Source organism: Equus przewalskii, chromosome 16 (assembly GCF_037783145.1).
Source record: "Equus przewalskii isolate Varuska chromosome 16, EquPr2, whole genome shotgun sequence".
In the NCBI taxonomy this organism is placed as follows: Eukaryota; Metazoa; Chordata; class Mammalia; order Perissodactyla; family Equidae; genus Equus; species Equus przewalskii.
This window is the reverse complement of record NC_091846.1, coordinates 49,839,597-49,867,593: the sequence shown is the minus strand read 5'-3', so window position 1 is coordinate 49,867,593 and position 27,997 is coordinate 49,839,597. Positions and strand designations below refer to the sequence as shown.

The following is a 27,997-nucleotide window of genomic DNA, read 5'->3' as shown; positions in this document are numbered from 1 at the left end:
ATGGTTTTTCTTAGGAAATTTAATACATTTACAACTTAAATTGACAGAAAAACAAATCATATTTAAGTTATACAGTAGTTAATGGCAGCAAAATTTAATTGGCAAATTCCTGCCTGGCCATGATTTGGTTTCCCAACTACCATTTTGAAAGCATGTTCCTGAATCATTTCTACTCCAAAGCCCTACGTCGTCATCTAAGTACAGTTGACAGGTCTGATACATTCTTAAGAAGTACTTACTTGTATGAATGCTGTGCTCTGGTGCTATAGTCATCTGAGTCTATGTTACTTTCACAGAATTTCTTCATTTATTAATATTCTTAGGAACAATGAAAAATCTTGAATGCTTTTTTAATGTAACTATTAGAATCTTGCTTTAAAATTCATGCACACAGGTCCTCATTTGTCTCTGCCTATGGAACCAAGTTCTGTGATTTACAGTTAACACAAACTTGGCACAAGAGTTTTTGCCTGTTACCCCAGTGCAGTTCTGGAAATCCAAAATACAGTTTTCCCAGAGCAATTTTCCTAAGAATCTAGTAGAAGTTGGTATTGCCCAATTTTAGCCACTAGATGGTGATAATGCAAAGATCCAAGTTTTCTGGTGACATACCCTGAAGACAACTAGTAGGTTAAAGAGGCAAAATTAATTCGGAATGTTTAGGCACTATTAACATGAGCAGACAGACTAAATGATGGGCAGTGAAAGAAAGTTCTCCCTAGGTATTTGAGTAAGACTTTACTTCTGTGTAATAAGCAGAATAGTGCAGTACTTCTCAAGCTATTGGTGGTAAAGGGCTGGGTTTTTATTTTCAGACTGTTGTAGTGCCTATAGTTTTGAAAAAGAGTAAAAACGAATTCCTAGACAAATAGAAACAAAGAAAATATAAATCCCAATTTTTTAATTAGGTTCAACAGAAACAAAATTACTCCAACAAGTTGCTTTACAAGTTTCTAAATGCTTCCTATCAGCATCTGTACTTACCTCCTCACAGACCAGTACCACACGGTGTTAGTGACATACAGTGCAGGCACTGGTTTGAGGACCACACTTTGAGTAGTGCTGAAAAACTGGCTTGATAGTGCATCCCATTCAGTCAGCAGAGCCTGGTTCAAAATGTGGCTCCATAACCACCAGCTGGGTAGCTGTGGAAAGGTCACTCAACGTTTCTAAGCCCCAGTTTACTCATTTGGATCAGGTAAACAATATCTATGCTTAGGCTTTTTATGAGAACTCTGTGATAATGTGCTAAACTCTCAGGAAGCACTCAAATGTAAGCAGAAACTGAATAATATAATTGGTACCTTTACATAGTAAACAGGGATCGTTTTCTCTGATTTCTGTTTCATCATCTTACTGACTGGTGTTTTTTCCATGAATAGAAAGAATGTGTTCAGTTGATCATCAAACACTTAGAGGACCTTGAAATTTTGTTTGATGGTCCTGATGGAAACACAGCTACTTGGAGACCCTTGACAATACCTGTCCTCTCTCTGGGAAGTGGACCCTCTTCCACTGAGCCGGCAGCTTTGGTGGGCAGAGCGAGGACTACACGAAGCAGTGAAAGAGTCAGAGGGTGCATGTCCACCCAGACGTGTCTGCGTTCAGATACTTCCAGGCCCCACGCATCTGAAGAACTGCAGAAGCACTCTGCTGTCAGCTCAAAGTCTAGGTGGTTATTACAAAACTCAGGAAAGGCTGGCACGTAAACGACATTAGGCAAGATGAAGGATGGCAGTTTGTTCCTTGATTAATCATTATATTGTGATTAAATACCATTTATTACCATTTAATACCAGTAAATACCATTTATTGTGACCTTACTATGCCAAACACACACGACTTCACTCTTTACAACCATCCTGACAGATGAATCGTTTTAGAAATAAGGAAACTAAGGTTTGGAGCTGTTAAGCTGCTTAAATCACAAAATGCTAACCAGAAACTTGTGCTCTTTAACACTGTATTTACCACATCTGGAAGCACAACCACTCCAGCTATGGTGTCCCAATCGGTCTTTAAGGTTATGTAAACGGAACAAAATCAACTATCAGACCTGGTTCCAAAAGTTACAAAAGCTGTAAAGTCACTCAAAATGACCAAAAAGTACTTAAATGAAAAAGCATAACCACCATACCGGAAAAAAGTAGCTCCCACCATGAAAATGTCACTGGGGGTATTTTTAAAATCTTGGTACACCATATCCACAATTTAAAAATACTGGGTTCAAAGATCCTCTATATCTGCTATGAACTATATAACTCAAAAAGCTTGGTAACTGAAATCAAAATCTCCTAACATGCTCACTTTGGCCAATACATTAAGAGTTTCAGCTTCTTTACAAAAAAGGTCCTGAGATATTATGATGCAGCAATTCTGCCCATGTGCATTTTACCTTTCTGCCCCAAGGAAGAAAGGACTAAGAAATCCACAAAAGTAAAACCAGGCAGGCCCTGAAAAACTGATATGCTGGTGGCAGGAGAAAAAAGAGCAGTAGAATTAAGGTTTTATAAACTGGAGAACGTTTTGTTTTTGTTAGGTAAAGGGATTTCTTCATATGTTATTTTAATAAAAGGGAATTTCATAGGTAAAAACCAATATTCAAAATTATAAAACAAATAGAACTGTCTGTGTATAATCACTGCATCAAAAATTTGCAAGAGACTCAACAGAAATTCTTTAGTTGGCAAATGCGGTTTGAAGGGGTAATAAAATCTTTTTATGGCTAAAGCAAGAGTCTTGTTTCCTGTTGGCCCAAAAATAGATGTTTCATTTCCCAAATAAGTAGGTTCTCCACTGTAAAGAAATATTCTTGTATAGTTGGTTTCTATCTTCTTGAACTCTGCTCCAAATTCAGCCAACTTCTCATACGTCCTTAACACAAATTTGGAACAGTCGTAGGATTCGAACCATGTCTCCGCCCCTTTTTCTGGGCTGGCTTGAACAGTCCACGTCTCGTAATAAATGCCTGTTTCATTGTCCCGTTTTACCCACTTTGCCATTTTGTTAAATGCGTTTCCTAGTTAAAAGAAAAAAATCACCTATGTAAACATCAAAGCTAATCACATTAGTTTTAAGCAAGATGTTCCAACCTGATTAAGGCTAGGGATGTATGTGAATAAACAACAGGTTTTGAATTTCCAAACCTGCATCTCACAATAGGAATCCAAGCTCAGCCAATTTGTATTCCATTCTTCAAGGCTCAAGGTGTTTCTGAATTGTGAACACTGAATATAATACTTGTATAAAGAAGTCTTACACACTAATTCTATAATCATTTAAGCTACAGTCAAAAGCAAAATTATGCATATACAGAAGCCCTCTTTCTCTACCCTACTCAACAAATCTTGGATTTAGAAGCAAAAGGGAGAAAGAAAGGAAGGAAAAGATTGTGGAAGAGGAAAAGGTGAATGGGGCAAAGACAGTAAGAATTGAGGAGGGTGAAATATGAGGTTTTCAGTCCCAAAGTGTAGTACGCATACTGTAGGAATGGCTGTCTGAGGCACAGCTACTCTAGAAGGCTGGCCTACTTATGTTAGTTACAAGACAAAACACCATAGCCCCTCCACTTTGAATATCTGGTATTTCCCTTTTCTCCCAGTACTCACAGCTATTGGGAATCTGCTTACAACCTTGCCAACCACCACGCAAATTCTTCCAATGAATCAACTAAACTGGAAATGTTTTTGCCCAAGTTCATGAACTATACAGACTCTAGGATGGCTAACACTCTCTCCTGCCACCTTGTACCAGACCAGAGGAATGTGGTCCAACGTTAACAAAACACCACACTCCACATGGTTACAACCTCATCTGGGCATTTATAATGCCCAATAGAGCTCGGCTCCAACATTTCACTTTGTCACCGTGGGAACCTTTCCCAGGTTACTCCAACACGAGTCCATAAAATCAATACCTCATGTCCTAGAAAATGAACAGAGTGGCTGCCTGTATCAATTTTAGGGAATTAAAATTGTGGAATAATATAAAGCCTGTTTTCTTAGAACTGGGGATACTGTTCCTAGTGTTCTTCAACTTTGAAAAGCCACTGCTCTAATTAAGAGTTAAGAATGCTTCAAAACACTATTTTGTAATGTGAAACAAAGATCAATGAACAGGATTAATCACAAGGCAAATGGATAACAAAAGATTTAAGTGCGGTCGTATTAGAGAAAATAGTGATCACTTGTTCGAACATATGATCATACACTGATGCAGTAGGAAGAATTTTCAGATAATGGAAGTGAAGAAAGGAGAGATGCAAACTGGCCTGGAATGAAAGAAAGAGCAGCTATTTATTATATGGAGCACTGTTAAAAGAGAAAGACTTTTATATTGTTGGGATGGTTTGGGGCACATCTGTATTCGATATACGAGGCAATGAGTCGATATGGTAAAATATGACCCAAGGTCACCTAACCAGTTGCTGATAAAAGTTCTCCTGAACTCCCTTCATCACTAACCAACAATGCTGCACACGCAGCAACATTTCAAGTGTTTCAGCAACTTTCCCACACATCCAAAAGGATAGACAATCTCGGGGATAAAATATTTAAATTTCTCAGGGGTCCTCAAATGCATAAGATCATATCTGTTTTGAGAGGCAATGTAGCAAAGCGGTTAAGAAAATGGTCAATGGGACTTCACTGCCAGGGTTGGAGTCCCACTTACTTAGTTCTGTGACTTTAAGCGCTTTGTGCCTCAGTTTCCCCATCTATAAAATGGGGAAAATAACAACTACTCTCTCAGGAGGTGGTTGTGATGAAAAATGATGTGATATATGTAAACACTCAGAACACCGCCAGGACCAGAGAAAGTCCGCATGAATGGGAGCTATTATTATTTCTTGACATAAAAACATTTTAATTTACCATCACTAAAATCTTTTTTCAGATATAGTTAATAGGTCCTTTAACCAATTATTTTTTCTGGTATTTTATGGATTTTCCTCCACTATTTTATTTAGAAAGTGCAAATCAATTACAAAATGTTTTATCATGGCATTCATTTTTCCTATGGGAACACAGCAGGAGGAAAACTACTCATGACCTGTAGGGGAAGTTTTGCATGAGTAATAGTTTGGGTCAAAAGTTAGCGGTTCCAGAAGTACATTTTATAAATTCACCTCTAAAAAGCAGAACATTAGAGACATGCCTGAATGCCACTAATTTCTTTCATTTTGCTATCGATACAATCATCACATACTGCCATATTTTTTAAACTTACCTGATATGGTCGCTACTAGAACTAACGTCCCATTTTCCTTCCAGTGAATATCATCAATTCCTTCAAAAAAGCAGGCAGCACCTTGATTACACCAGAAAGGGGCATTCATTTCAGGTCGGAGATGGGGAAATGTGCAGTTTCCAAGTTGGAAAAGTTCATACCATTCCATCGTGTAATTCTTGCCCGTTAAGGTACTCCGGAATCCAATGGCATCATGCATAATTTTCTGCGTAAGGATCATACATGTATAAAAAACATTTGTGAAGTGGCCATTGATCGAGGAACCAGGTGGGAGAAAATGTGATCTACCACAACGGCACATCAAGGAGAACAACTGCTCAGCTGTTCCTCTTCCAAGCTGCTACTCTCATGGCCACTCCATGGGTCCTCAAGCTCCAGGCCCTCTTCCACTCTGTTTTGGCCACTGCAGCTCAGCTCAGATAGGAAGACGTATGCTATGTGGACACACTTGTAATTGCCTTACAGCTCAGAGTGAATGCCAGAAGCCTCCATGCCAGTCTCAGGAAGGGCATCTGTGTACCTCGCAGGGTGATGAGAGGCTCAAATGGGGAGCTAACCTAGGAAAAGCATGTAACCAGGGCCTGGAAAAGAAGCTTCCTGCCTGCCTGCTCTTCCTCTGGGTCTCCTCCTTTCCCACTTTCCAGGAGCTGAGTACAGGAGTTGGGTTTGGATTCAGAATATTAAAAGGGATTCAAGTGATTGCGTTTGCTATTGTCAAGATCACAGAACCTGATAATATTCTTTGACAACTCATTTTAAATATGCTAAGAGGAACACCAATAAACCTGATCTGAAATCAGCCTTTTGAATAGTGATTATTCCCTCAAATCCACTTAATAATGGCATCATTTAACTGACGAAAGTTGTAAGATCAAGATGCATCCTTACCAAGTGTCCCAGGAGGTCCCCGTATTTGAACTCCCATACCGGGGCTTGTAACCGAAAGACTTCAATGACGTCATCACCCTTCATAACTGGCATAGGGGAGCTAGCTGGACAGAAAGTATATTTAGCTTGACAGTAAGGATCCGGCTCCGGACGGAAGGAAAAGCGTCTAATAAAGAAAAAGAAGCCATCAACTTAGATTCTGACAGGAATTGGGTTCCTCTCGCATATTTTAGAACGCATAAATTTCACTGTCAATAACATTTTTAGAGAAAACATTCAAAACTCAGTCCATAGTGTATAAACATACGTTTTATTTGTTATAAACAAACTCCACTGTCGTTAATAGCAAATGACACTTTAAAAACACTTTGATAAATGTATGCTTCCTTGTTTCCTGCTCCCATTCTGAGAATTTTGAAGACAGGGATCCTATCTTAAAATGTTTATAGCTCCAGATTTTATTATAGTAGACAAATATTTACTGAATACATGAATATTTTTCAAATGATACTTAATTTTCCAAACAACCCATACATTAAGATTATCTAAAAATAATTAGGATTAAACAGAATCTGTTTTCTATTTTCCTAAGAATTAACCAACATTCCTTGAACCAATATTCATTGAGGATCTACTATGTGTGGGACACTGTAGTAGAAAGAGAGAAACAAAAATTCATACACGGTTCTCTTCCGTAAGGAGCTGTGGTGGAGGAGGGCGAGGCTGGGAGGAGATTACAGAAGCAACGCAGGACAGTGTGCTAAGTGCTAAAGGAATACAGACAGTCCTATGGGCACGAAGGAGGGAGAAATCATTTTTACCTGGTGTGGGATGGCTGGGGGTGATGAGGGCAAAGAAAGACACGAAGACTTGGCCTAGGTTTTTAAAATACTTTCCAAGGTCAGAACAGAAAATGAGGGAAAACATGAAGTATTACAAGACAAGTATGATGTGCTGGGAGTCTCACATGGGTAAATAAGGCTGGAATTCAGGCTTCAGGCAAGGGTCGTGGGAGTGGCATTCGGGAGGCAGAGCTGTCAGTCTGCACTAACACAGTGTGAACCACACCCCCCTGGGGGGTCCCACCACCAGGGAGGACTGAGCCCCGAGCCCGGGAGGGAGCCTAAAGGATTTTAAGTAGCACATCTGATATAACTGAGTTTGCTATAAAATCCACTTTATGAATTAGGAGAAGGTGGTGAGAGAGGCCAAATTCAGGCTGACAGGTCAGCTAGGAGGTTACCGCAATAATGCAACCAGAAAAGAAGGTGGCCTGAGGAGGCCATGGCAATAGGACCCGAGAGGGGACTACGGCTGAATTCAGCTCAACAGACACACACTGGCCACATTCCATGTTTGGCACTGGGAGGGAAAGATGAAAGAGCCAGAAGCTGCCTCTATCTATCCTCTACAAATCCTAGATCCCTAAGATTCTAGCCAGATCTATTGTTTTATCATCCTAACACATCAACAAAAAAATTTAACTTTTTTATTTTTATTTTTTGCTGAGGAAAATTTGTGCTGAGCTAACATCCATTACCAATCTTCCTCTTCTTTGCTTGAGGAAGATTAGCCCGAGGTAACATCTGCACCAATCTTCCTCTATTTTGTATGTGGGACATCGCCACTGCATGGCTTGACAAGTGGTGCAGGTCTGAGCCCAGGATCCAAACCCATGAACCCCAGGCCACCAAGACGGAGTGTGTGGAACTTGAACCACTCATCCATGGGACTGGCCCCCAAAAATTTTCTTTAAGAAGTTAACAAAATGTTGATGTTAGCCAAAAATATTAATGACCTTCCCCAGAATTTATGAGACTTAGGTATACTTATCTATTTTATAGGTATTTACCTGGTTTAAACAAATACATAACTATACACAGGTTTTACTTGCCCACAGCAAAACCCACTTTAAGTCAAAGGTAATTCCAAAAGCATAATTTAAGTATGAGCTTAATAAAGTTAAATTTTATTATACTCAGTTGAAAGGATGAGATGGCAGGATGAACTTAATACCTGAAACTTTTAAAGAAATGTAAGAAGTCAGAGTCAATACCTTGCCCTTAAATCTAGTAGTTCTGGATCTACAATCTCTTTCTTGTTTTACAGAATATTTAATTTTTACTTCTTATAAACATTTTATTAACATTTTCCAGAAAACTAGCTTCAACCTCAAACTTCCCTTTTCTTGTATATCAAGCAAAACAAGGAAGTGATGCAAACCATTCAGTGAGCAGAATACACTAATATCCACGGTTGACAATACCTGGCATTTACTAGATTTAATCGTCCCAACAAACCTGAGGTGAGTGCTACTACTATTCCTACTTTCTGACTCAGGACACGTGGGCACAGAGATTTGGAGTCACTTTCCCAAGATCACACAGCTCCTAATGGTGGAGCTTGCTTTGATCTGCAGCAGTCGGAAGCTAGAACTCGCTCCCGAACCGCGATTTTGACATTCAAAATACTTGTGCGTTTTCAAAAGCTGCTGGCCTTTCCTCTGCCTGATGTTGACACGGTGTTATCTTTCTGTTTAGCCATCTCTGACGGTCCTAGGCCTGTCAATACTTTTCCAGGTCAAAGGCTCAAATCAGCTTCACAGGTTTGAGTCTCTGGCCTCGACTTATGACCAGGGTCCCCACTCCAGGCTGAAGACAGTGGACAAACGAGGTCACCAACCTCCCCAGTCTGCCCGGGACCGAGGGGGCGGGGGATTCCCCGGAGGCAGGACTTTCAGTGCGAAAAACGGGAAGTCTCAGCGAAGCGGGGCGAGTTGGTCAGGCTGTAAATTGGGCCAAAGGTTCCGCACCCATAACTAATGACAGGGCATGCCAGAAGTGATAAATGCGACATTAAAAGTCCCCCCAAAACATTCAGAGTCAATCGCATCTAAAAGGCACACGATAAGATACCAGTACTCCCTTTTCCTCCATGATTCGGGACAGCCCTGAGCCTACGTCACCTCGCAACTGGCTCAAGGGTCCCGAAAGAAAGAAAAGCCCCGGGCGGCGCGCACCCAGCAGCTCGCCTAGCGAGCCCCAACTTCGTTCACCCTGAGCCCGGAGCGTCACTGGGCTCCGCCTCCAGGACGCGTGACCAGTACAGAGACGCCCGGGCCCCGCCCCGCCGCCCCCGGCCGTGCGCGCGCCCGCCCCGCGCGCCCCCGCGCCGCGCGCACTCACCTGTAGGGCACTGGCCACTGGCGCCGGGAGCGGGTGCCGGCGGCCGCCGCCAGCCAGAGCAGCGCCAGCGTCCAGCTCCAAGGCGCGCGCTCGGGGGCCGCGCCCGCGCCCCGCAGCCCCCGGTTCCCCGGGCCTGCGCTCCCCGCCTGCGCCATGCGGCGGCTCCCGGTGCTTCCGACGCCTCCCGAGCCCGGACGCGGCGGAGGGCCCGCGAGCCGAGCATGCGCGGAGCCGCTCCTCCGCGCCCGCGCGCACCCCGGGCTCGCGCCGCTGTGGCCCCGCCCTCTGCCCGGCGCGCCCCGGCCCAAGACTCGGTGCCCCAGGTGCCGGGCGCCTACCCGAGCTCCAGCGTGCAGGACCACGGCCCCCGCGCGGCCGTGGCCTCTCCTCCCCAGCGCCCTCCCTGCACGGCGGCGGCTTCCAAACTTTGCTGGCCGGCAAGGCACTCCGGGCCGCTCTCAGGAGCGCTCCCTCTGAGCCTTGGGGTCGCAGTCTCCGACTGACAGGTGGTGATGCCCAGTTCTTCTGGCCTCACGTCTCCGGTTAAGGCTCACCGCTTCCTTGGCGCTTCCTCTGACTTTCCCCCACTAAACACCAAAACCAAACCAAACCGAACCAAACCAAACAAGCCAGCTTCTGGGCTCCTCCCTTGGATTCTCTATCACTGAGCTCTTCTTATCTCACAGGGCCCAGACTAGGTGGCAACAAAATTTGAGTGAAGGAGAATCTTTGGGGTGGCGGGTGCAGTGAGGAAGACAGTAATGGGCAAGTGATTTGTCCTCTCCCAACCTGAGTAGTGTCAGCAGTGGCCAACACTAACAATATATAGCCCACGCTGCTGCTCTAAACCCTATTGAATCCAGCCTCCCAGCTTCCCCAAGATGTTCTTCCTTGTTTGGATCTGCCGCTTCAGTGGGGAAGAAGATTCTACATTATCCTCTCTTCTTTGACCCCTCGACCACCCCAAGAAAACAATGGGAGCAACTGTCCTGCTTCTGATGAGACACTCATGGCCTGACCTGCTGTTAGACAGATGTTGACTTAAGTCTGTAACTAGCACAGTCATGGCCTTGTCACTTACAATCACTTGTTTTACAAGAGAGCAACCAGCAGAGAAAGCCAGGGCTTTCCAGTGCCTTGACTTCCCTCACAAGTGAGCCATCCTGATAGTTGTAAGCTTATTGGAATAAGGGAGGTGGCTACAATTATTACTGCCCAAGGGGGATCCTCTGCTCACCACAAGACATGCCAATAGACAGGAGGCAAGGTAGGAGAGAAAGGACTGTATTACAGCTTGCTAGCAAGAGGGAAGGTGGTTGACTAATGTCTGAAAGAACCCACTCACCGAACAAAGACTACAGGCCAGTAATATGTGGGGCTATTCTCCAGGTGGGGGAGGTGGCTGGTCTCTGGGTGGGGCAGACATCTGGTCCCAGTTCCTCATAGTCCTTTGTTTTACTGGCTATGCGTCAGAGAATGGAGCAATGCCCTCTACCCTGATCTTTCAGTCGTCATTGATGATGGCTATCGGCATAGGCTCTCTGCCCCGGGCTCATCACATTCCTAAGGAACTCAAAAGAATAAAGTTATCATATTAAAGCAGCTGGGAGGGGGCCACAAAATCTACAGAGTATCTCTGGGCTAGTTAGTCAGAGGTCATTTAAAGTTACAATATGGTTCAACCTTGTGTTGAGCTAGTAGCACCATGGCCAGAGATGACCATCATGACCCATGGCGGAGAGGGGTGGGAGTGTCGCTGGCTTCCCCAGGCCTGCCAGGCCACCTCTCCTATACACGCACACACACCTTTGCCCATTTGCTGCACTGGGGTGGGGAGTTCTGTGGAGGTTCAGGCAGGCCCCAATTTGACACCCACTTGCCTAAGTGTTTAGGTGGCTCCAAGTCTAGCTCTCCTCCATTTACCACTCACCAATTTCAAATCACCAAGGCTAAACCGGCCTAACCACAGACCCTCCAAGATGAGAGGGGAACACATCCTAGCCACGAAAGCTGAAATGTACGTAATGTCTGATTTGAAGGGCACCTGTGGGCTCGCAAGCGGTCCCATGCTGGAGCATGGCTCAAAACTAATTAAAAGAAACAGTTCCCCTAAGCAACGTTATAACTTTACAAACAATGGGACCAAATACTAGAGGGCCACAAGGGAACTTCCCATCCAGCTCAGGACCTCCCAGAGCTACCAAAACAAGCTTCAGGTTGACCTTGGGCAGTGGTGGGGATCTCCCCTCTTGGGTCTGCAGTTTCTTCGCTTGTGTGCAGAGAGCTCTAATGGTGAGAAAGCATGTCCTCATATTAACCCTAACACAGCCTCTTGGTAGCTCCCATCTGCTCTGGTCTGGTTCTACCACCTTCTGTTTCTCTGAGCTATGATCCAGCACCCTAGGCTAAAGATGTTTGTAGATTGTTGTTGCCTGATCCTTCATTGTACTTGTTCTTTCTCTCTGGTCCGTGGTTTTTAAACCTTGAGGGCCCGTCAGTAGACTGAATTTTAATTCAATTGGTCCTTGCCCAATTAGCTTAAGACCACAAGAAGCATTGCTGTAGCCTGATAAAATCGGGTTTGTCAACCATTGCAACGTGGGCGATTTGCACACCAGAGGAACAGCTTGGCATCTCCCCAGTGGAAAAGATGGAGTTATAGGATTCTGGAGTATGGTGGAATTTAGGTGAAATTTACATGAGCAATATTTCAGGAGGCCCAAAACCAAGCAAGGCTGTGTGTCAACACACAGGGTCAATGTGCAGTGTAGACTACAAAGTGGACCTAGGGTCCTATTTCCTTGGAAGCCCCGATGTTAAAATAGAGGTGGAATTTTGTGTTTAGAAACCCCTTATTGGAAGCTCTGCACCTGGGTTGTAAAGGTTATAAATTGAGGCTGGTTCTGTGTGTCATGACTGGGATTCCTCAGGCAAAGGTGGGGTAGTTCGTTCTTACTGATATAATTTCAAATACAAAGTCTCTTTAAGTCGTTAATTTTAGAGAATGCATTTTCTCAATGAGTCAGAAAGCAGAAGGTTATGACACTTCACAACTCTACTGTGTTTGGGAAGAAATATTGTTTTCTGTTAATTTTGCAACTGGTTTTATCTGCCTTTTATTCCAGGCTCATGAATGGCAGGGTAGATTTTTTACTGTCCAAGCTGATTTTCACTTTCTCACTTATAATCCGATGGTTTTTAATTATTATTTTAGACATTAAAAAAACATTCTGAGAAGAGGTTTTCCCAGGCTGCCAAAGAGGTCCATGGAACACAAAGAAAGGTTAAGAGTCCCTGCCCCGGACAATAATTTTCTGCACTAATTTTAGTGCAAGAGGTTAACAACCTCTTGATGTTAACCAAAACATTAACAGTCTCGCTCAAAAATCTTATGAGACTTGGGTACACTTACCTGCTGTATAGGAGCTTAACTCACTTAAATACATCAATTATATGTAGGTCCTATTATCAGATTTTTATTGGCAGTTTCATTACCTACAGCATAATTTATTTTAGGTCAAAGATAATTTTAAAAGTATAGTTTGTGTGAATTTAATAAAGTTAAAATTGTAAAATTCGTGGGGCTGGCTGGGTGGCGCAGCCGTTAAGTGTGCACGTTCTGCTGCGGCAGCCCAGGGTTTGCAGTTCAGATCCTGGGTGTGGACATGGTACCGCTTGGCAAACCATGCTGTGGTAGGTGTCCCACATATAAAGTAGAGGAGGATGGGCACAGATGGTAGCTCAGGGCCAGTCTTCCTCAGCAAAAAGAGGAAGATTGGTGGCAAATGTTAGCTCAGGGCTAATGTTCCTCAAAAAAAAAAAAATTGTAAAATTCGCTTAAGGAGGGAGTTGGGGAGGTATCTACTTAATATGTGATACTTTAAAATAAACAACTACAAAGCTATACTCAACACCTCACTATAATCTGTATCTGGACCTCAACCTCTCAGTTTTAAGTGTCATAAGAAATTGTTTGTCTTTCAGCTCTGATGTAGAAAGTGTGCAATGGCATTTCCCATTCAGTCTTCACTGTCAAAACACCACTTCAACTTTCAGCTTGGGAATTGAGCAGTTTAAAAATCTATTATATACGATTAAAAATTATTTTTAAATTTAAAAATTATTGTATATTAATATTGCCATTCTCTCTTGAAGTAAGTTCCGTGGAAGTTACTTTAGTCCAGCTAAGGATAAAATCCATATTTCTTTCTTGCTCTTTCATTTAAAGATAATTTTCAAATGAAAGTCTCTAGTGTGAAAGATGACATGAGTGGAGCCATATTAAAGCAGAGCTGGAGCAACCATTTCAAAGGAATTGCCTTGCATGTCTTGTTTTCTTTATTTTGCAAACGTCTTGTATTCTTTATTTTTATTGTCCAAAAAAAAAATTTCTTTATTGGACCAAACCGCCAACATTCCAACAAGTCAGTAAGGACAAGAATATCCTGTTTGTAAGGACTGATGAAACTGGACTTTGCTGATGACCAAATCGCTAACCAATCAACGAAGTACAAGTCTAGCCTTTTACCTGATGATGGAATCTCAGGCCAATCTGTGAAGTACAAACCTAGCCTTACCTCATCTAGCACCAGTGAACTCTTCCTTAATACAACTCAACTCATCTTCCTGCCTTTTACCCATGAAAACTCTGAGCCCCTCTCTTATAATCGGGACATTGTTTGGGTCTCTGAATCTGTGCTCCCGGAATTGCTACTCTTTGATCCCAAATAAACACTTTGCTTCCTAAACTGTTTCTGTTTTCGTAGATTGACGCTAGTTAATAAAATGGGAGCTCTCCCTTCCTTCCTAACACCAAGACAGAATAGTTGCATTCTCCGCAGGTCCCTAATGAGCAGTTTCAGCAGGCACGTGTCTGTCCCACCGCCACCGGCGGCCGGCTGGACTCTGCGCCAACGCCGGATCAGCCCCCAGGGGGCGCGCGGGGACAGCCGGGAGACGAGCGCAGCGCTACTGCCGCCGAACTGCAGCTAGGCTCAGCTGCCCATCCTGGCCGGAGCAGCCTCAATGGCAGCCAAATGCACGTAGCCTGGGCAGGGCTGGCGCATCTGAGGCGGAGGGACTAGGACAGGGCAGCCCTGGGCCTGCGGGCAGGAGGGGCACGCGCCCTCTTCCCTCTGGAGCATGCGCAGTTGCGGGGAGCCTAGGCTTCAAAGACTTTTTCCTTTCTTGGGGTTTACTTCTGTCTAATTTTAAACTGTATCCAACGCTTCTCCCTCAGGCCCCTCCAATCAGTCGCCAGTTACTGCGCTTTAGACAAAAAGCGGGCAGTGGGGATGCCCGCCATCCAAGCGAGAAAGCAAGGCTGAGGCCAGACGTACACGCCCACACTTCACCCCCAGCACCCTTAACCCCACACGTCGCTGTCCTTTAGTCAACAGTGGGTCTTTGGTTTGTCGTCGTCTTCTTTTTTTGTAGTGAAATATGCGCAAGAAATTTTACCATCTTTACTATTTTTAAGCGTACATTTCAGTAGCATTGAGTACATTCACAATGTTGTGCAACCACACCACTCTTCATTTTCATAACTCTTTCATCATCCCAAATTGAAGTTTGATGCCCATTTGTGATATTGTGATTTATAATAAATGTATATTTGGTCTTCATCCCCTGGCTTTATACTCTGGCACAGAGTTCCTAAAACCCCTGGAATTTCCTAAGTGATGAGAGAATTAAAGGTGTCTTTTGTTAAATCAATGAGTGACTTTTAGAATCAGCTAAAGATGGGGGCTGATTGCTAGGAGAACCAACCATGTGATTAGAGGGTTGGAACTTGCAATCCCTCCCGGCTCACCTCTGGGGAGGGGAGAAGGGCAGGGAGGTTGAATCAATCGCCAATGACAGGGGATTTAATCAATCGTGCCTGTGCCTATGTAATGAAACCTCCGTAAAAACTTACAAGGAATAGTTTGGAGAGCTTCCAGGGTGGTGAAGACTGAGTGAACTAGAGTTGGTGAACTAGAGTTTTGGGGAGAGTGGTGAGCTGGAAGAGGTCGTGGAAGCTCCACGCCCTTTCCCCATACTTTGCCCTATGCATCTCTTCCATCTGGCCATTCCTGAGTTATATCCTTTTAAAATAAACTGGTGATCTAGTAAATAGAAGGTTTCCTTGAGTTCTGTGAGCAGCTGCTAGGAAATTAATTGAACCCAAGGAGGGGGTCCTGGGAACCTCCCATCTATGACCAGTTGGTCAGAAATGCAGGTGACAACCTGGACTGGCATCTGAATGGGGAGAGCAGTCTTGTAGGAATGAGCCCTTAACCTGTGGCATCAGATGCTATCTCCAGGTAGATAGTATCAGAATTGAGTTGAAGGGTAGGAAACCCAGCTGGTGCCTGAGAACTGCTTATTGGTGCAGAGAAAAAAGCCACATATTGGAGGTGGGTGCAGAATCTTACCATTAAACAATAACTCCTCATTCCCCTCTCTCCTCCGCCCCTGGTAACCTCTATTCCACTTTCCGTCTTTATGAATTTGACTACTCTAGGTACCTCATATAAGTGGGATCATACAATATTTGCTCTTTTGTGGCTGGCTTCTTTCACTTAGTGTAGTGTCTTCAAGGTTCATCCACATTTTAGCACATATCTGAATTTCATTCCTTTTTAAGGCTAATATTCCATTGTATGCGTATCTCACATTTTTTTGATCCATTCATCTTTTGATGGATATTTGGGTGGTTTCCATTTTTGGCTGTAGTGAATAATGCTGCTGTGAACATTGATGGAGAAGTGTCTGTTGAGTTCCTACTTTTAATTCTTTTGGGTACATACCTAGAAGTGGAATTGTTGAATGATATGGTAATTCTGTGTTTAGCTTTTGAGGCACTGCCATACTGATTTCCACAGCGGCTGCACCATTCTTTTCATTATTATTTAGGATAAGCTACTCGTTAATTTCTTTGACTGAAGGACTTGAAGTTTGAAGTCAGAGGACATTCCTGTTCCTGAGGAACTCACTGAGTTTCCCTGGGAGGAAAAATAACTTGTTCAAGGTCATTACTAGTTAGCGACAAAGCTCATCCTCTTAGAGGCCAGGTCTTTTGTCTAAAACTTAGGAAACTGTTTAAACTGACCCCTGTTTAACTTGAGGGGTATTAAAATTAATGTGGCTGTTCTTCATTCCTTTGTTCCACGAGTAGTTGTGGACTTCCTAACAGGTGAAGCGTCGTGTCCTGCCTGCTCTGTTCTTGTTGTTGTTTGATGAGCCCAGGTCTCTGTCCTTGAGGTGAAGTCGGGCGGAGGTAGGGGGACTTGTACTCTCGATTACAATGCATCACTTTGTTACCGGCTCCAAGGAACACGCAAGTGTTGAAAGTGTGTTTCACCTTCACCTCCTCCTCTGGCAGGTGCATTAATTCCATGAAGCAACTGCAGGCCAACCTGCTTCCAGAATTATTGGTTTAAAAACCAATCTATGTTTCTTTGCATCTGTCTTTCTTGCCCTTCAGAATGTTCTAAGTATTTTTCACTAATAATGGGATATATATATATGCTTAGAATCTCTCTCATATATTTCACAAATAGGAGATATGACTCAATTTTGCAAAACCAAAAATAAGAAGAGAGAATGTTCAGAATATTAATATATATTTTAATCAAGTACAAAGTTTCGTAACAGGACTCATGAGCTAAGACTCATGATCTTGTGCTTTCTCCCCTAATGATACCTTCTCAGAAAGTCAAGAGACATTTGACTCAGACCAGCCTTGTCCACTTTCCCTGGAAGTGGACCTCTGTGTTTTGGGATGGAGTCGAAGGCAGGGAAGAAGGTATGACTCAAAGTCCCCCTAGTATAGAGGTGCCTACCCTGAGCTTCCTCCCTTGCCTCCGAATCCTTGTGTCTCCATCAGTGCCTTTGCAGGATCCAAGGGTTGGGGGCAGGGGAACTAGAGCGATCCCTTCCTTCTTCAAGTGTTTCTGTTGGCAGACTGGGGGTGTTAATCCAGGGCTTGATGAGGCTGGATGCGTGGAAGCAGGTCAAATGAGAGCTTCCAGATGGTCTGCTTTTGGGTTCTTGGCATTAAAACTCCTGGGATTTTAACCTGAGGTTGTGAGTTTTACCTCCCATTTGCTTTAGATCAGTGGTTGCCAACCCTGACAAAGGATAGAATCACCTGGGGAGATTTTAAGACGTACCAATGCCCAGGCTAGTGCCTCTCTCTGAGATTTCCCTCTAGCTGGTCTGTTTGGGTCTCAAACTCCCCAGATAATTCTAATATGCAGCCAGGGTTGAGAATCACTGCTTTGGAAAGATTTCAAGTGCGGATTTAACCAATCCTCCCACGTTTTTGAGCCCTATATTTTCCTATCTATAAAATCAAATCCTCTCTTCCATCTCTTTAAAAAACATATATAGGGGCTGGCCCTGTGGCCGAGTGGCTAAGTTCACGTACTCCGCTGCAGGCGGCCCAGTGTTTCGTTGGTTCGAATCCTGGGCGCGGACATGGCACTACTCATCAAACCACGCTGAGGCAGCATCCCACATGCCACAACTAGAAGGACCCACAACTAAGAATATACAACTATGTACTGGGGGGCTTTGGGGAGGAAAAGAAAAAAATAAAATCTTTAAAAAAAATTATAGTCTTAAAAAATATATATATTTTTTATATACAAATATATATATGTGTGTATTTGGGAACCAACCTCTTTCTGTTCTGCTTTCTTTCTAGAAGCTAATTTATAGCTCTTTTCTTTTTCCTCTAGAAGTCTCCTGCAATTTCTTCCTTGTGGTTGAGCTGTAATATTTGTAGTTGGTGTTGGCCCTGAGGACTTGCAGAATTACTTAGTGGTTTGCTGACTTTCCTTTCTGGTTTAGGCTCTGAGATTGATTTGCTTGATTGTTTTCATAGAGGCAATGACATCATTTGTTTTTGTTTCTATTTTTGAAGGTGAAGATATTTGCTCCTAATGCCAAGCAGATGCACATCGTTAATCACTTGAAAGGGAGCCCAACAGAAGAGAAGAGAAATGTGCTGGAGGAAACTGCCAGGAGCACTCGTGGGGATATACAAGATTTGGCAAACTTGAACTTTAGCGAGCTTGATGCTGTCATTATACCTGGTGAGTTAGCTGAAAGCTGTGATACCAACTGTTCATTTTAATTAATGCTCACTGACTTTAAAACCCTCTTTCTGAAAGAGTGGTGCAGGCTCAGCTACCATTTTGAACCCTTCTGTGCCAGGCTTTAGCTCTGTGGTTCTCAAACTTTGCTGCACATGAGCTTCTCTTGGGGAGCTTTTAAAAACTCCCAGTATCTGGGTCATACCTGAAACCAGCTACATCAGACTCTCTGGGGGTGGAAACAGATATTAGTGTTTATTGTGTTTTAGGTGACTCCATTGTGCAGCTAAGTTTGAGAACCAGTGCTCTAGAGGGAGAGACTAGTGATTCCCAAACATGGCTGCACCTGGAATCACCTGGTGGGCTTCAAGACCACCAATGCCTGTGTCCCTATAGAATGGGTTTTGGAATTTTTAAGATTCCCAGATGATTCTCATATGCAGACAAGTTTGGGAACCACTGATCTGTACCAATATGTCTCTAACTTTAATGGGCATATGAATCACCTGGCTATCTTGTTACAATGCAGTTTCTGATTCATCTCCTAGGCGGCATGCGGCGTGCAGCCACCATTCTGAGGCCTCAAGGCTCTGGAAATCACAGTGGAGGATTGCCTGTTTCTGGAACTTTTCAGTGCAGGAATCATTTATAGATGAGTGACTCCACCTTTTAAAATAAAAGATTGATTTGTAAGGATAATTGTCTTAGATATTTTTGATTTCTAAGTTCTTTTAAGTTCCTTCATAAGGAACTGTATGTTATATATTTATTCTTTTCAAACCAAACAATTAAAATGTTTCATTTTAAGATTATTTTAAAAGTTCACAATATTCTTGAAATTTTTGGAGGCAATTTGGAGATGTCCCACAGTGAGAATCAGGAATCATTGTTTTAGATCAGGAGTGTGTTGCTTGTGGATACTTATATATCTCTATCTAAATAGGAAGTATTTCAGATATCTATTGCTATGTAACAAACACAGCCAAAATTTAGTGAGTGGCTTAAACAATAACTTATTATGTGTAGATTGACTGGGCTTCCCTGGGCTTTGCTCGAGGTCTCGCATGCAGTTGCAGTTGGATAGCGGCTGGGGCTGCTGAAATCTGAAGGCTTTACTGGGCTGGAAGATGCTACTTGGGTGTCTTGACTCCCATGTCTGGTGCCTGGGCTGGGATTGGCTGGAACAGCTGAGGGATGGCCATGCAGCCATATGACACATTTCATGTGATGATTTTGGGCTTCCTCATAACCACAGATCATAGACCTCGAGGTGGTTGAGCTTCTTACGTGAAAGCTGGCACCGCCCCAGAACAAGCATTCCAAGAGACCCAGGCTTTCTGCTTATGATCTAGCCAAAGCAGTCCCTCAGTGTCACTTCTGCCACAATCTATTGATCAAAACGAGACCAGATTCAAGGAGAAGGGACTTCAAAAGGGCATGAACACAGGGAGGCATGGATATTGGGGCACCATCTTTGGAGACTTGCTACATGTTACGTATACAATATAAGTTTAAATACTTATTTACAAAACCCCAGAGAGGGTGAAGGGGTGAGGGAGAGAAATTTTATCTGAGCTGCTGCTGTGTGAGGATTGACTCTTTTCTTCCTTTGCAAATGGTTGGCCCTAAGACAACTTTGGAAAGATTGTTGCCTCTGACATTTGACGCTACAATTAGTGTTTTCACATCTAAGACAGCATTACTTGTAAATCAATTGAAAACATTACTGCTATTTTAAAAAATCTTTCATTCTAGCACATAAAGATAGGTATTTGTTTTTGGGAGAAATGAAGATGTCTCAAATGCTTGTTAAAAAATATATTCTACTTTGGGGCTGGCCCCGTGTCTGAGTGGTTAAGTTCGCGCGCTCCGCAGCAGGCGGCCCAGTGTTTCGTTGGTTTGAATCCTGGGCGCGGCCATGACACTGCTCATCAAACCACGCTGAGGCGGCGTCCCACATACCACAACTAGAAGGACCCACAACGAAGAATATACAACTATGTACCGGGGGGCTTTGGGGAGAAAAAGAAAAAAATAAAATCTTTAAAAGAAAAAAATATATAGTTCTACTTTGTACGAAACTTGAAATATTTAGCGAAAATTAGCGTCATGAAAGGTTTCTCAGCTTGTGTCCTCAGAATGTCATACTGTTGATGCAAAATGTTTATTATTTTTATTATAGTTAGGTAAATATAAACCCTTTAGGTCTGTAAAGTCCACTTGCTACGAGGGTTACACTGAAGCCTGTAAAACCCCTAATGTTTGGCTGTATGTTTTAGCGCTTGGCACCAACTTTTTACAAAAGAATCTCTGAGCCACTCTGACAAATAAAAGTTGCTATCTTGACTTTTTAAAACAAAGCTAATGAATTAATCAAAGTCATTATCAACTCCAGAAGATTGTAAAGAGATGCTATTTTTACATTCTCATCATGTGTGTTATTGCTCTTCTATGCCTTAATTCTTTGCTTAAGGATGAATTGTTCCCAGGTTCTTCTTGTCAGCTGCCTCAGATAGTCCTGGGTCCCCCGTCTGTGCAGGTGGTTTGAGGTGGCCCAGCACTGCACTGTCAACAGTTCTGCAAAGGACTCTTCAAGCCTTCCACTGTGCTAAGAAGCTCGTCAGCTGGTGCCGCATTTCCCCTGCGCTGGCAGCTAAAACCTTCCAGCTTGTCTAGTCACAGTGGGTCAGGGTAGTAATGTGGATGGAGGGGAAGGAAAAGATGAAACGCTTACTGCCGGGTAAGCAGGTTCTACAGTGCTTTTCTATTTTCCTTCCTCCAGATAAATAGAAATGTGACTGCTTTTCTGATAGCTTAACAAGTTATCTTTTCATTATGGGGCTGCGGTATTTGGTGATTGGCATTAGGGTGGGGGTGGGCATGGTAAGGGACTGTGGTTTAAGGTGATAAGACCAGGTAGCTTTAAATCATAGAGAAGATGTAGTCTTTCAAAATACATGGGCTTACTCTGTAAGAACAAAATTCGATATAGCAATTCTCTTGTATCATTTAGCTGTGTCGATCAAATTGTAGTTACTATAATTATTTTCTATTGATCCCAGTATGTATAGCCTTCATTTCTCTAACTGGATATTTAAATGAGCCTCATGTTGGAACAGATTTCTTATGTGCACAATGTCTGTGAGCTTTTGTTCTGAATATTGCAGTGCTTGAGAAGCCCATGTGAGCTGATAATTTTAACTTTCCTCACAGTCATGCTGTCAGGTGCCTAAGAAACATTTTCTCCCACTTGGTTAGATCTTCTCTTCTGGTAGTTTTGCTGATGCAGAGAGAGCCACTGCCGTATAGAAGCCTAGATGCAAACACGGCTGCAGGGATGTGAGAGAATCCTGCCAGGATGCTACCGACTAAGTGGTGCAGATGTGCGCTTTCATGGCCTGGCCCCTCTGCATGACATTTTTTACAAAATAGGAAAAATGGTGGGGGATTGTTTATAATGTATTTAATAAGTGATGCTTTAGTTATAATATTTAGAAGAAATCGTTCAAATCAAAATATTTTAGCTCTAACCAATGAATTACATACTCTATTACTTGATAGGTACTTTCAATGTGACCTTGACTCAAAGATAAAGTAAGCATCATTGAAGTATTCAGATATACATGGTTTCTACACAAGCATATTGTCATTTTTATTTTTCATTTTTTAAGTCAGAAGCAATACTCTCATGCCATGTTTCAAACAGATGGACATTGGGCTGTTCCAAAGGCTTTTTCCTGAACCTCCAGGCTGGCTCCTACATGGGCACCAGCTGTAACTGGGCAGGTTGACTTATTTTTAATAATAACTACAACAAAAAGCAGGGAGAATTTTTTAAGTGAGATGATGATATCTGAATGTTGATTTCTGCATTAACTTCTGAACTAGATGACTAGGCTAATTTTCATGATTTCTGAGAGGTATTTATTCTGTACGTTATGATTCGAATAAAGCCATGACACCTTAAGTTACTATGTATCATAAATTCTTTTGATGTGCTTTATAGCTGTCAACTGCTGGGCCCCCAGGATTTAGCAGGAGCCAGAGTAGCTGCTTCTGAAGCACTCGTCTGCTTTGGATGTCTTTTGAATGATCACTTTTTGTGAACTATCCCTATGCTATTTTTTTTTTTAACGTAGGGTAGAAGAGAGCAATTTCACTAATGAGTAATAAAAAGAAACTGCTGTGTTGCAGATAGATTTCCTCTTGGTGGGAAGAGACCACACATTCGTGCATACATACATAGCATGTACCTGCACACACGTGCATACTTCTGCTGAAGGAAAAGCAGTATATCTTCTTGCAAATTCGCCCCCTTCCTTCGGTTCCCTATACCTTTGCTCCATGCAGGGAAGTCCTGCCAGAATTGACAAGGAAGCCACATTTCTATAGTTCCACAAGTCTTTTGTTGTCACAGGCTATATTATGGCCCAGGAAGGACTGGAAGCTATTAATTTCACTTAAGGAAGGCTCACATTCATTGGACTCCCTGGTGCCTGAACCCAACTCAGCCTCTAGAAGCTCACATTGCCACCAGAGGAGGAACAAAGGAAACACAGCTGGCCTGGAAGAAGTTCAGAGCACTTTCCTTGTCCTGATTTACTTATTTTGCTTGTCTCTCTCCTCACGCTAGATTGTAAGCTCACAATTGTGAGGGATTTTTGCCTGTTTTCCTCACTGCTCTATCACTGTACCAAGGACATTCTCTGGCACCTCATAAGCCCTCAATACACGTTTGTTGAACTGAGTGGATGCCCTCCATTTACCCAGCATTGCCAAAGAGGTTCCCTACCAAGCTATCACAGACCTTAAAGTGGTCCCAGATCTCTTGGGGGACTTATCTGACTGCGATCTCCTTTTTAGATAAAGGCTTCCAAGCAAAGTAGTTATAAAATATAATTTATAAAGATTTTCTTTAAACTCACATATTCTCATTTTTAGTGCCTGGGTTAAGACCACTATAGCTCTTTGGTCTGTGTCAGTTTTAAGCCTATTGGGGACATCAGTTTCAGTTAATACTATGATAAAACACACAGCTTATGGAGCTCAAGTGCTGCAGAGCAGAAACAATTCCTAAAGTGGGGGCAAAGTCCAATTTTTCTGTAATATTTTTCTACCCTACGAAGCCACGCAAAGAGGAAAGGAAGATGTTTCAGGATGGGAAAAGCTGTTTAGGAAAGAGATAACACAGCTGGCCGGAGGCTGCTATCTTTAGCAGGTCCTATTTATAAGGTTGGTCCTGGGCTGACGTCTGGGAACTGGGCACTTGACTCACTCTCTAACCGATAAAATTGGTTCACATTGCCTGGACTGTGCAAACAATGTGAATTATGTCGAACTCCTGCTTTCCTTCTTTGAGATTTGAATTATGGTTGTTGCTGGACAGAGGGTGCCTACATGACCAGCCACTAATAAAAACCATGGGTGCTAAGTCTCTTCCCAGGGCAGAAACGTTGTATACACTTTACTGAATTTTTCGCTGCTGGAGAAAGGAGCACATTGGTGTATCCCCTCCCTGGAGGGAGAGAGCATCGAAAGCCTATGTGTGGATTTCTCCACACTCTGCCTGTGTCTTTTTCTCTTATTGATCCTGTCATGTCTCTTTTCACTGTGATAAACCTTAGCCATGAGGACAACTATATGCTAAGTGCCATGAGTTCTTCTAGGGAATCTCTGAAAGTGTACGCTGTCTTGGGGACCCCAAGACATAGACAACAACCAGCACTAGGGCTCCTCAGAGCTGGCAAGTATGTGTCTGGTGGCTAAGGCAGTTTGACTCAGGGCTCTGGCTGTGAGCTGAGGAGGCAGAAATACAGAGAGGGGCTGGAATGAACCTCCCTCTGGGAGCTGAGCCTCTGTCTTAGTCTCATGGTGGGTTTTCTCGCTGGTGGTCTGGCCCGATGCATGTGGAGGATTCATTTGCCTACACATAGGGCTTATAACACTAAAAGTAGGCTGAACAGCATCCTTTGTTGCTATCCCCAAGGGAAGGGAAGGCAAGGGAAAAAGCAAGCATTTGTCACCATGCCTAGACATCAGATCAGAGCTGTCTAAGCTGCCATCTTGGGCTTTCTCAGGGTAAAGTAGCTCACAGCAGTCCTTGTTCTCTGGCCTCATGGAAGGAAGAGACAAGGGGCTCAGCTTTAACTCTCCCATTCCATCAAATGATCTCCCTAGTATGCTGGCTCAAAAATGCCCTAGCTTTTGACCCTCATAGAAAGGAATCATCTAGAAACAAATGTGGGGAGCCAATCTCTCTTGCTGTCTCTTTTCTATTTTTTTGTATGTGGTTCTGTAGGTGTGGATGGTGTTCAGGGCTGCTGGTGAGAGGACCCATAAACTCTCTCTACAGACCTGTATTCCTCCATATTTTCTCCTGCTTTTAGTTAACTCAGTGGGCATTATAACCAATGTCAAGGTCACCTTGAGTGCTGTAGTCCCCCTCACGAGACATGACCTTCCCAAACATCTGTGGTTGGTCCGAAGCATCCATCAGGGGAGTTAAAGATAAATAGGCATATTAAAAAAATTTGAGTTTATTTGAGCAAAAATTGATTCAAATTTGGCAGCATCCAATCTAACAAATAGAAAGGAGCTTCAAGGAGCTGTACAAAATGAAAGACTTTCCCAGTGAAGGGGAGCGGGAACTAGGAAGCTATACTAGGCAAAAAGGCAGGTAGGTTATTGCAAGGTTACTTCCTTTAGGGGATGGCAAGGATCTGTCAGGTAGATTACCTAACTATTGCTGACCAGGAGATTCCTGATTGACTGGTTTAAGATTCTATTTCTGGGAGGGCTGAAACTGTAATTAAGTCTTAGTCTGGTGATGTGGGGCTTAGCATAAGCAACACCATTTTGGACCTGGTTGTCTTGTTTTTAACAGGGGTTATCTGAAGATATTATTAAAGACCCTGAGTTCTTGCCCCTAGAAACTTCCAAAATGTGTAAAGAGAGGATAATAAATTTTATCTCAAGGTGACAATAGAAACCACTTCTTCTATATTCTCTTTTATCAACTGTGTTCAAACAAATTCATTGGAGTTAACATGATGTGTCCCATAGAACAGCATAATCCAGGTAATTGGAGCCAGTAATATAAAATTCTACACATTTCTAAGTACTGCTTTTGCTATATCCTACAAATTTTGGTATGTGATATTTTTGTTATTGGTAAGTTCTAAATGTTTTATAATTTTCATTATAATTTCTTCTGTGACCCAAGAGTTATTTAGAGGAATGTTTATTTCCAAACATTTCAAGCTTTTCTAATTATCTTTTTTTATATTGATTTTTAACTTAATTGCATTGTGATTAGAGAAAATGATCTGTATGATCCAGTCCTTTGAAAAGTTGTTGAGACTTGCTTTATGGCTCAGTATATAGTCCATTTTTATAAATGTTCTGTGAGATTTTTAAAAAATTGTAAGTTGTCTAGACATTGGATGCAGAGTTCTCTATATATCCATTGGATAAAATATGTTGATTGTGTTTACAACTTATATAGTCTATTTATTTTTGTTTTCCTTGAAATATCAATTATTCAGAAAGAAATGTTAAAATCCTCTCAGTACAATGTTGGATTTGTCCATTTCTCCTTGCAGTTCAATATTATTTAGATGCATATAGGATTAGAGTTACTTTAGGTAGCTAGTGATTTGAATTTTTTGGCATTGTGTAGTGACCCTCTTTATTTCTAGTAATGCTCTTTGCTTGAATTCTGTTTTGTCTGTTAACATTTATTTATTCCAGCTTTCTTTTGTTAACATTCCATCCATATTTTCCTCATCTTTTTTAAAAAATTTATTATTTATTTAATTTTTTTATTTTGAGGAAGATTAGCCCTGAGCTAACATCTGCCACAAATCCTCCTCTTTTTGCTAAGGAAGACTGGCCCTGAGCTAACATCAATGCCCATCTTCCTCTGTTTTAAGTGGGACACCTACCACGGCATGGCCTGACAAGTGGAGTGTAGGTCTGAACCTGGGATCCAAACTGGAGAACCCAGGGCTGCCAAAGTGGAACGTGCGAACTTAACCACTGCACCACTGGGCCAGCCCCTCCCCATCTTTTTAATTTCAACTTTTCTGTACCCTTATGTGTCTTGAATGAAATATATAACTGGATTTGAAAAGATTCCTGCTGATGACACCAAAAACAGGAGCAATAAAATTTTTTTTAAAATATGGTAAAATGGACTTGATCAAAATTGAAAACTTTTGCTCTTCAAAAGAGACCATTAAAAAGATGAAAAAGCATGCTACACACTAGGAGAAAATATTTGCAAAACATATATCTGATAAAGAACTTACACCCAGAATATATAAATAACTCTTACAACCCAATAATAAGACAACCTAATTAAATTAATTGTCAAAAATGGGCAAGAATTAGTCATTCGGGAAATGCAAATTAAAACCACAATGAGATACTATTGCACACTCACTAGACTGGCTAAAATAAAAAAGAGTGACAATTCCAAGGGTTAGTGAGGATAAGGAAAAACCAGAACCTTCCTACATTGCTGGTGGATGTAACGTGATAGAGCTACTTTAGAAAACAGCTTTTTATAAAGTTAAACATGTACTTAACAAATATCCCAGCATTCCAGGAAACTCCTAGGTATCTACCCAATATATGTCCACACCGAGACATGTTATGTGAGTGTTCATAGAAGCATTGTGCGTTATAGCCCGGAACTGGGAACAAGCCAACTGTCCATTAACTACTGAATGGTGAACAAATGTGATACATCCATACAATGGAATGCTACTCAGCAATGAAAGGGAATAAAGTACTGATACATATGTGGAAAAATCTTAAAACCATTATGCTAAGTGAAAGAGCCAGACACATAAGACTGCATGTCTTATGATTCCATTTATATGAAATGTCTGGAAAAGATAAGACTATAGAGACAGAAAATGGATCACAGGTTGCTGAAGGCTGGGGTGGGAGTAAGGATTGATTACAAGCTGCATAAGGGAGTTTTTGGAGTGATAGAAATATTCCAAATCTGGATTGTGAGTTGTTTGCACAACTCTATAAATTTACTAAAACTCATTGAACTGTACATATAAAGTGGATGAATTAATAGTATGTAAATTAGATGTTAATAAAACTATTAAACATTAAAAACAAATTTTTTTTTGATCCCTTTTTTTTTTTTGCTGGGAAAGATTCACCCTGAGCTAACATCTGTTGCCAATCTTTCCCTTTTTTCTCCCCCTCCCCAAAGCCCCAGTACATAGTTGTATATCCTTGATATAGGTTCTTCTATTCTTCTATGTGACCTGCAGCCACACCATGGCTACTGACAGAGGAGTGGTGTGGTTCTGTGCCCAGGAACCAGGCCCAGGCTGCTGAAGCAGATTGAGCAGAATTTTAACCACTAGGCCCTCAGGGCTGCCTCTAAACATTTTTAAAAATGTATTCATAGTCTTTGTCTTTTTTAACTGCAGCATTTAGTCCATTTACTCTTTTTGTAATTATAGATATATTTGGATTTTTTTCTATCATTTCATATTGTGCTTTCTGTCTGTTCTGCCTTTTCTATATTTCTTTCCCCCCTCTTTTCTTGCCTTCCTTTGGATTTTT

At 42.3% G+C, this 27,997-nt stretch overlaps 1 protein-coding gene and 1 long non-coding RNA gene across 3 annotated transcripts in view; one reads left to right on the top strand and one right to left on the bottom strand.

Moving 5' to 3' along the window:
* Window positions 1–4: 4 nt before the first annotated feature.
* CLN5 (CLN5 intracellular trafficking protein) lies at window positions 5–9,563 on the bottom strand. 2 transcript variants are annotated; one of them, XM_070578982.1, is made up of 4 exons: window positions 9,321–9,563; window positions 6,136–6,301; window positions 5,227–5,452; window positions 5–3,019 (listed from the first exon to the last, which is right to left on the bottom strand). In XM_070578982.1, exons 1-4 carry the CDS (start codon window positions 9,473–9,475, stop codon window positions 2,508–2,510), a joined length of 1,059 nt encoding a protein of 352 aa, XP_070435083.1. In that variant the 5' UTR covers window positions 9,476–9,563; the 3' UTR covers window positions 5–2,507. The 2 variants fall into 2 exon arrangements, with proteins under 2 accessions (XP_070435083.1, XP_070435084.1); XM_070578983.1 differs by having other exon boundaries at window positions 5–4,270; window positions 9,321–9,556.
* An 11,443-nt stretch (window positions 9,564–21,006) lies between these two features.
* The window catches only part of LOC139076484 (uncharacterized), a 312,829-nt gene continuing 305,838 nt past the window's right edge, over window positions 21,007–27,997 (top strand). Inside the window, exon 1 of the long non-coding RNA XR_011528138.1 lies at window positions 21,007–21,143. This is a non-coding gene — a long non-coding RNA (uncharacterized lncRNA). The remainder of the gene's footprint in view (window positions 21,144–27,997) is intronic.

Excerpts from the sequence above, each read along its gene's own strand:
- CLN5 (XM_070578982.1), bottom strand. The coding sequence starts at position 9,475 with ATGGCGCAGGCGGGGAGCGCAGGCCCGGGGAACCGGGGGCTGCGGGGC. Across the intron at positions 6,302-9,320 it reads CAGTGGCCAGTGCCCTACAG|ACGCTTTTCCTTCCGTCCGG; the intron begins GTGAGTGCGCGC and ends TTTCTTTATTAG. Across the intron at positions 5,453-6,135 it reads GGGACCTCCTGGGACACTTG|AAAATTATGCATGATGCCAT; the intron begins GTAAGGATGCAT and ends ATCCTTACGCAG.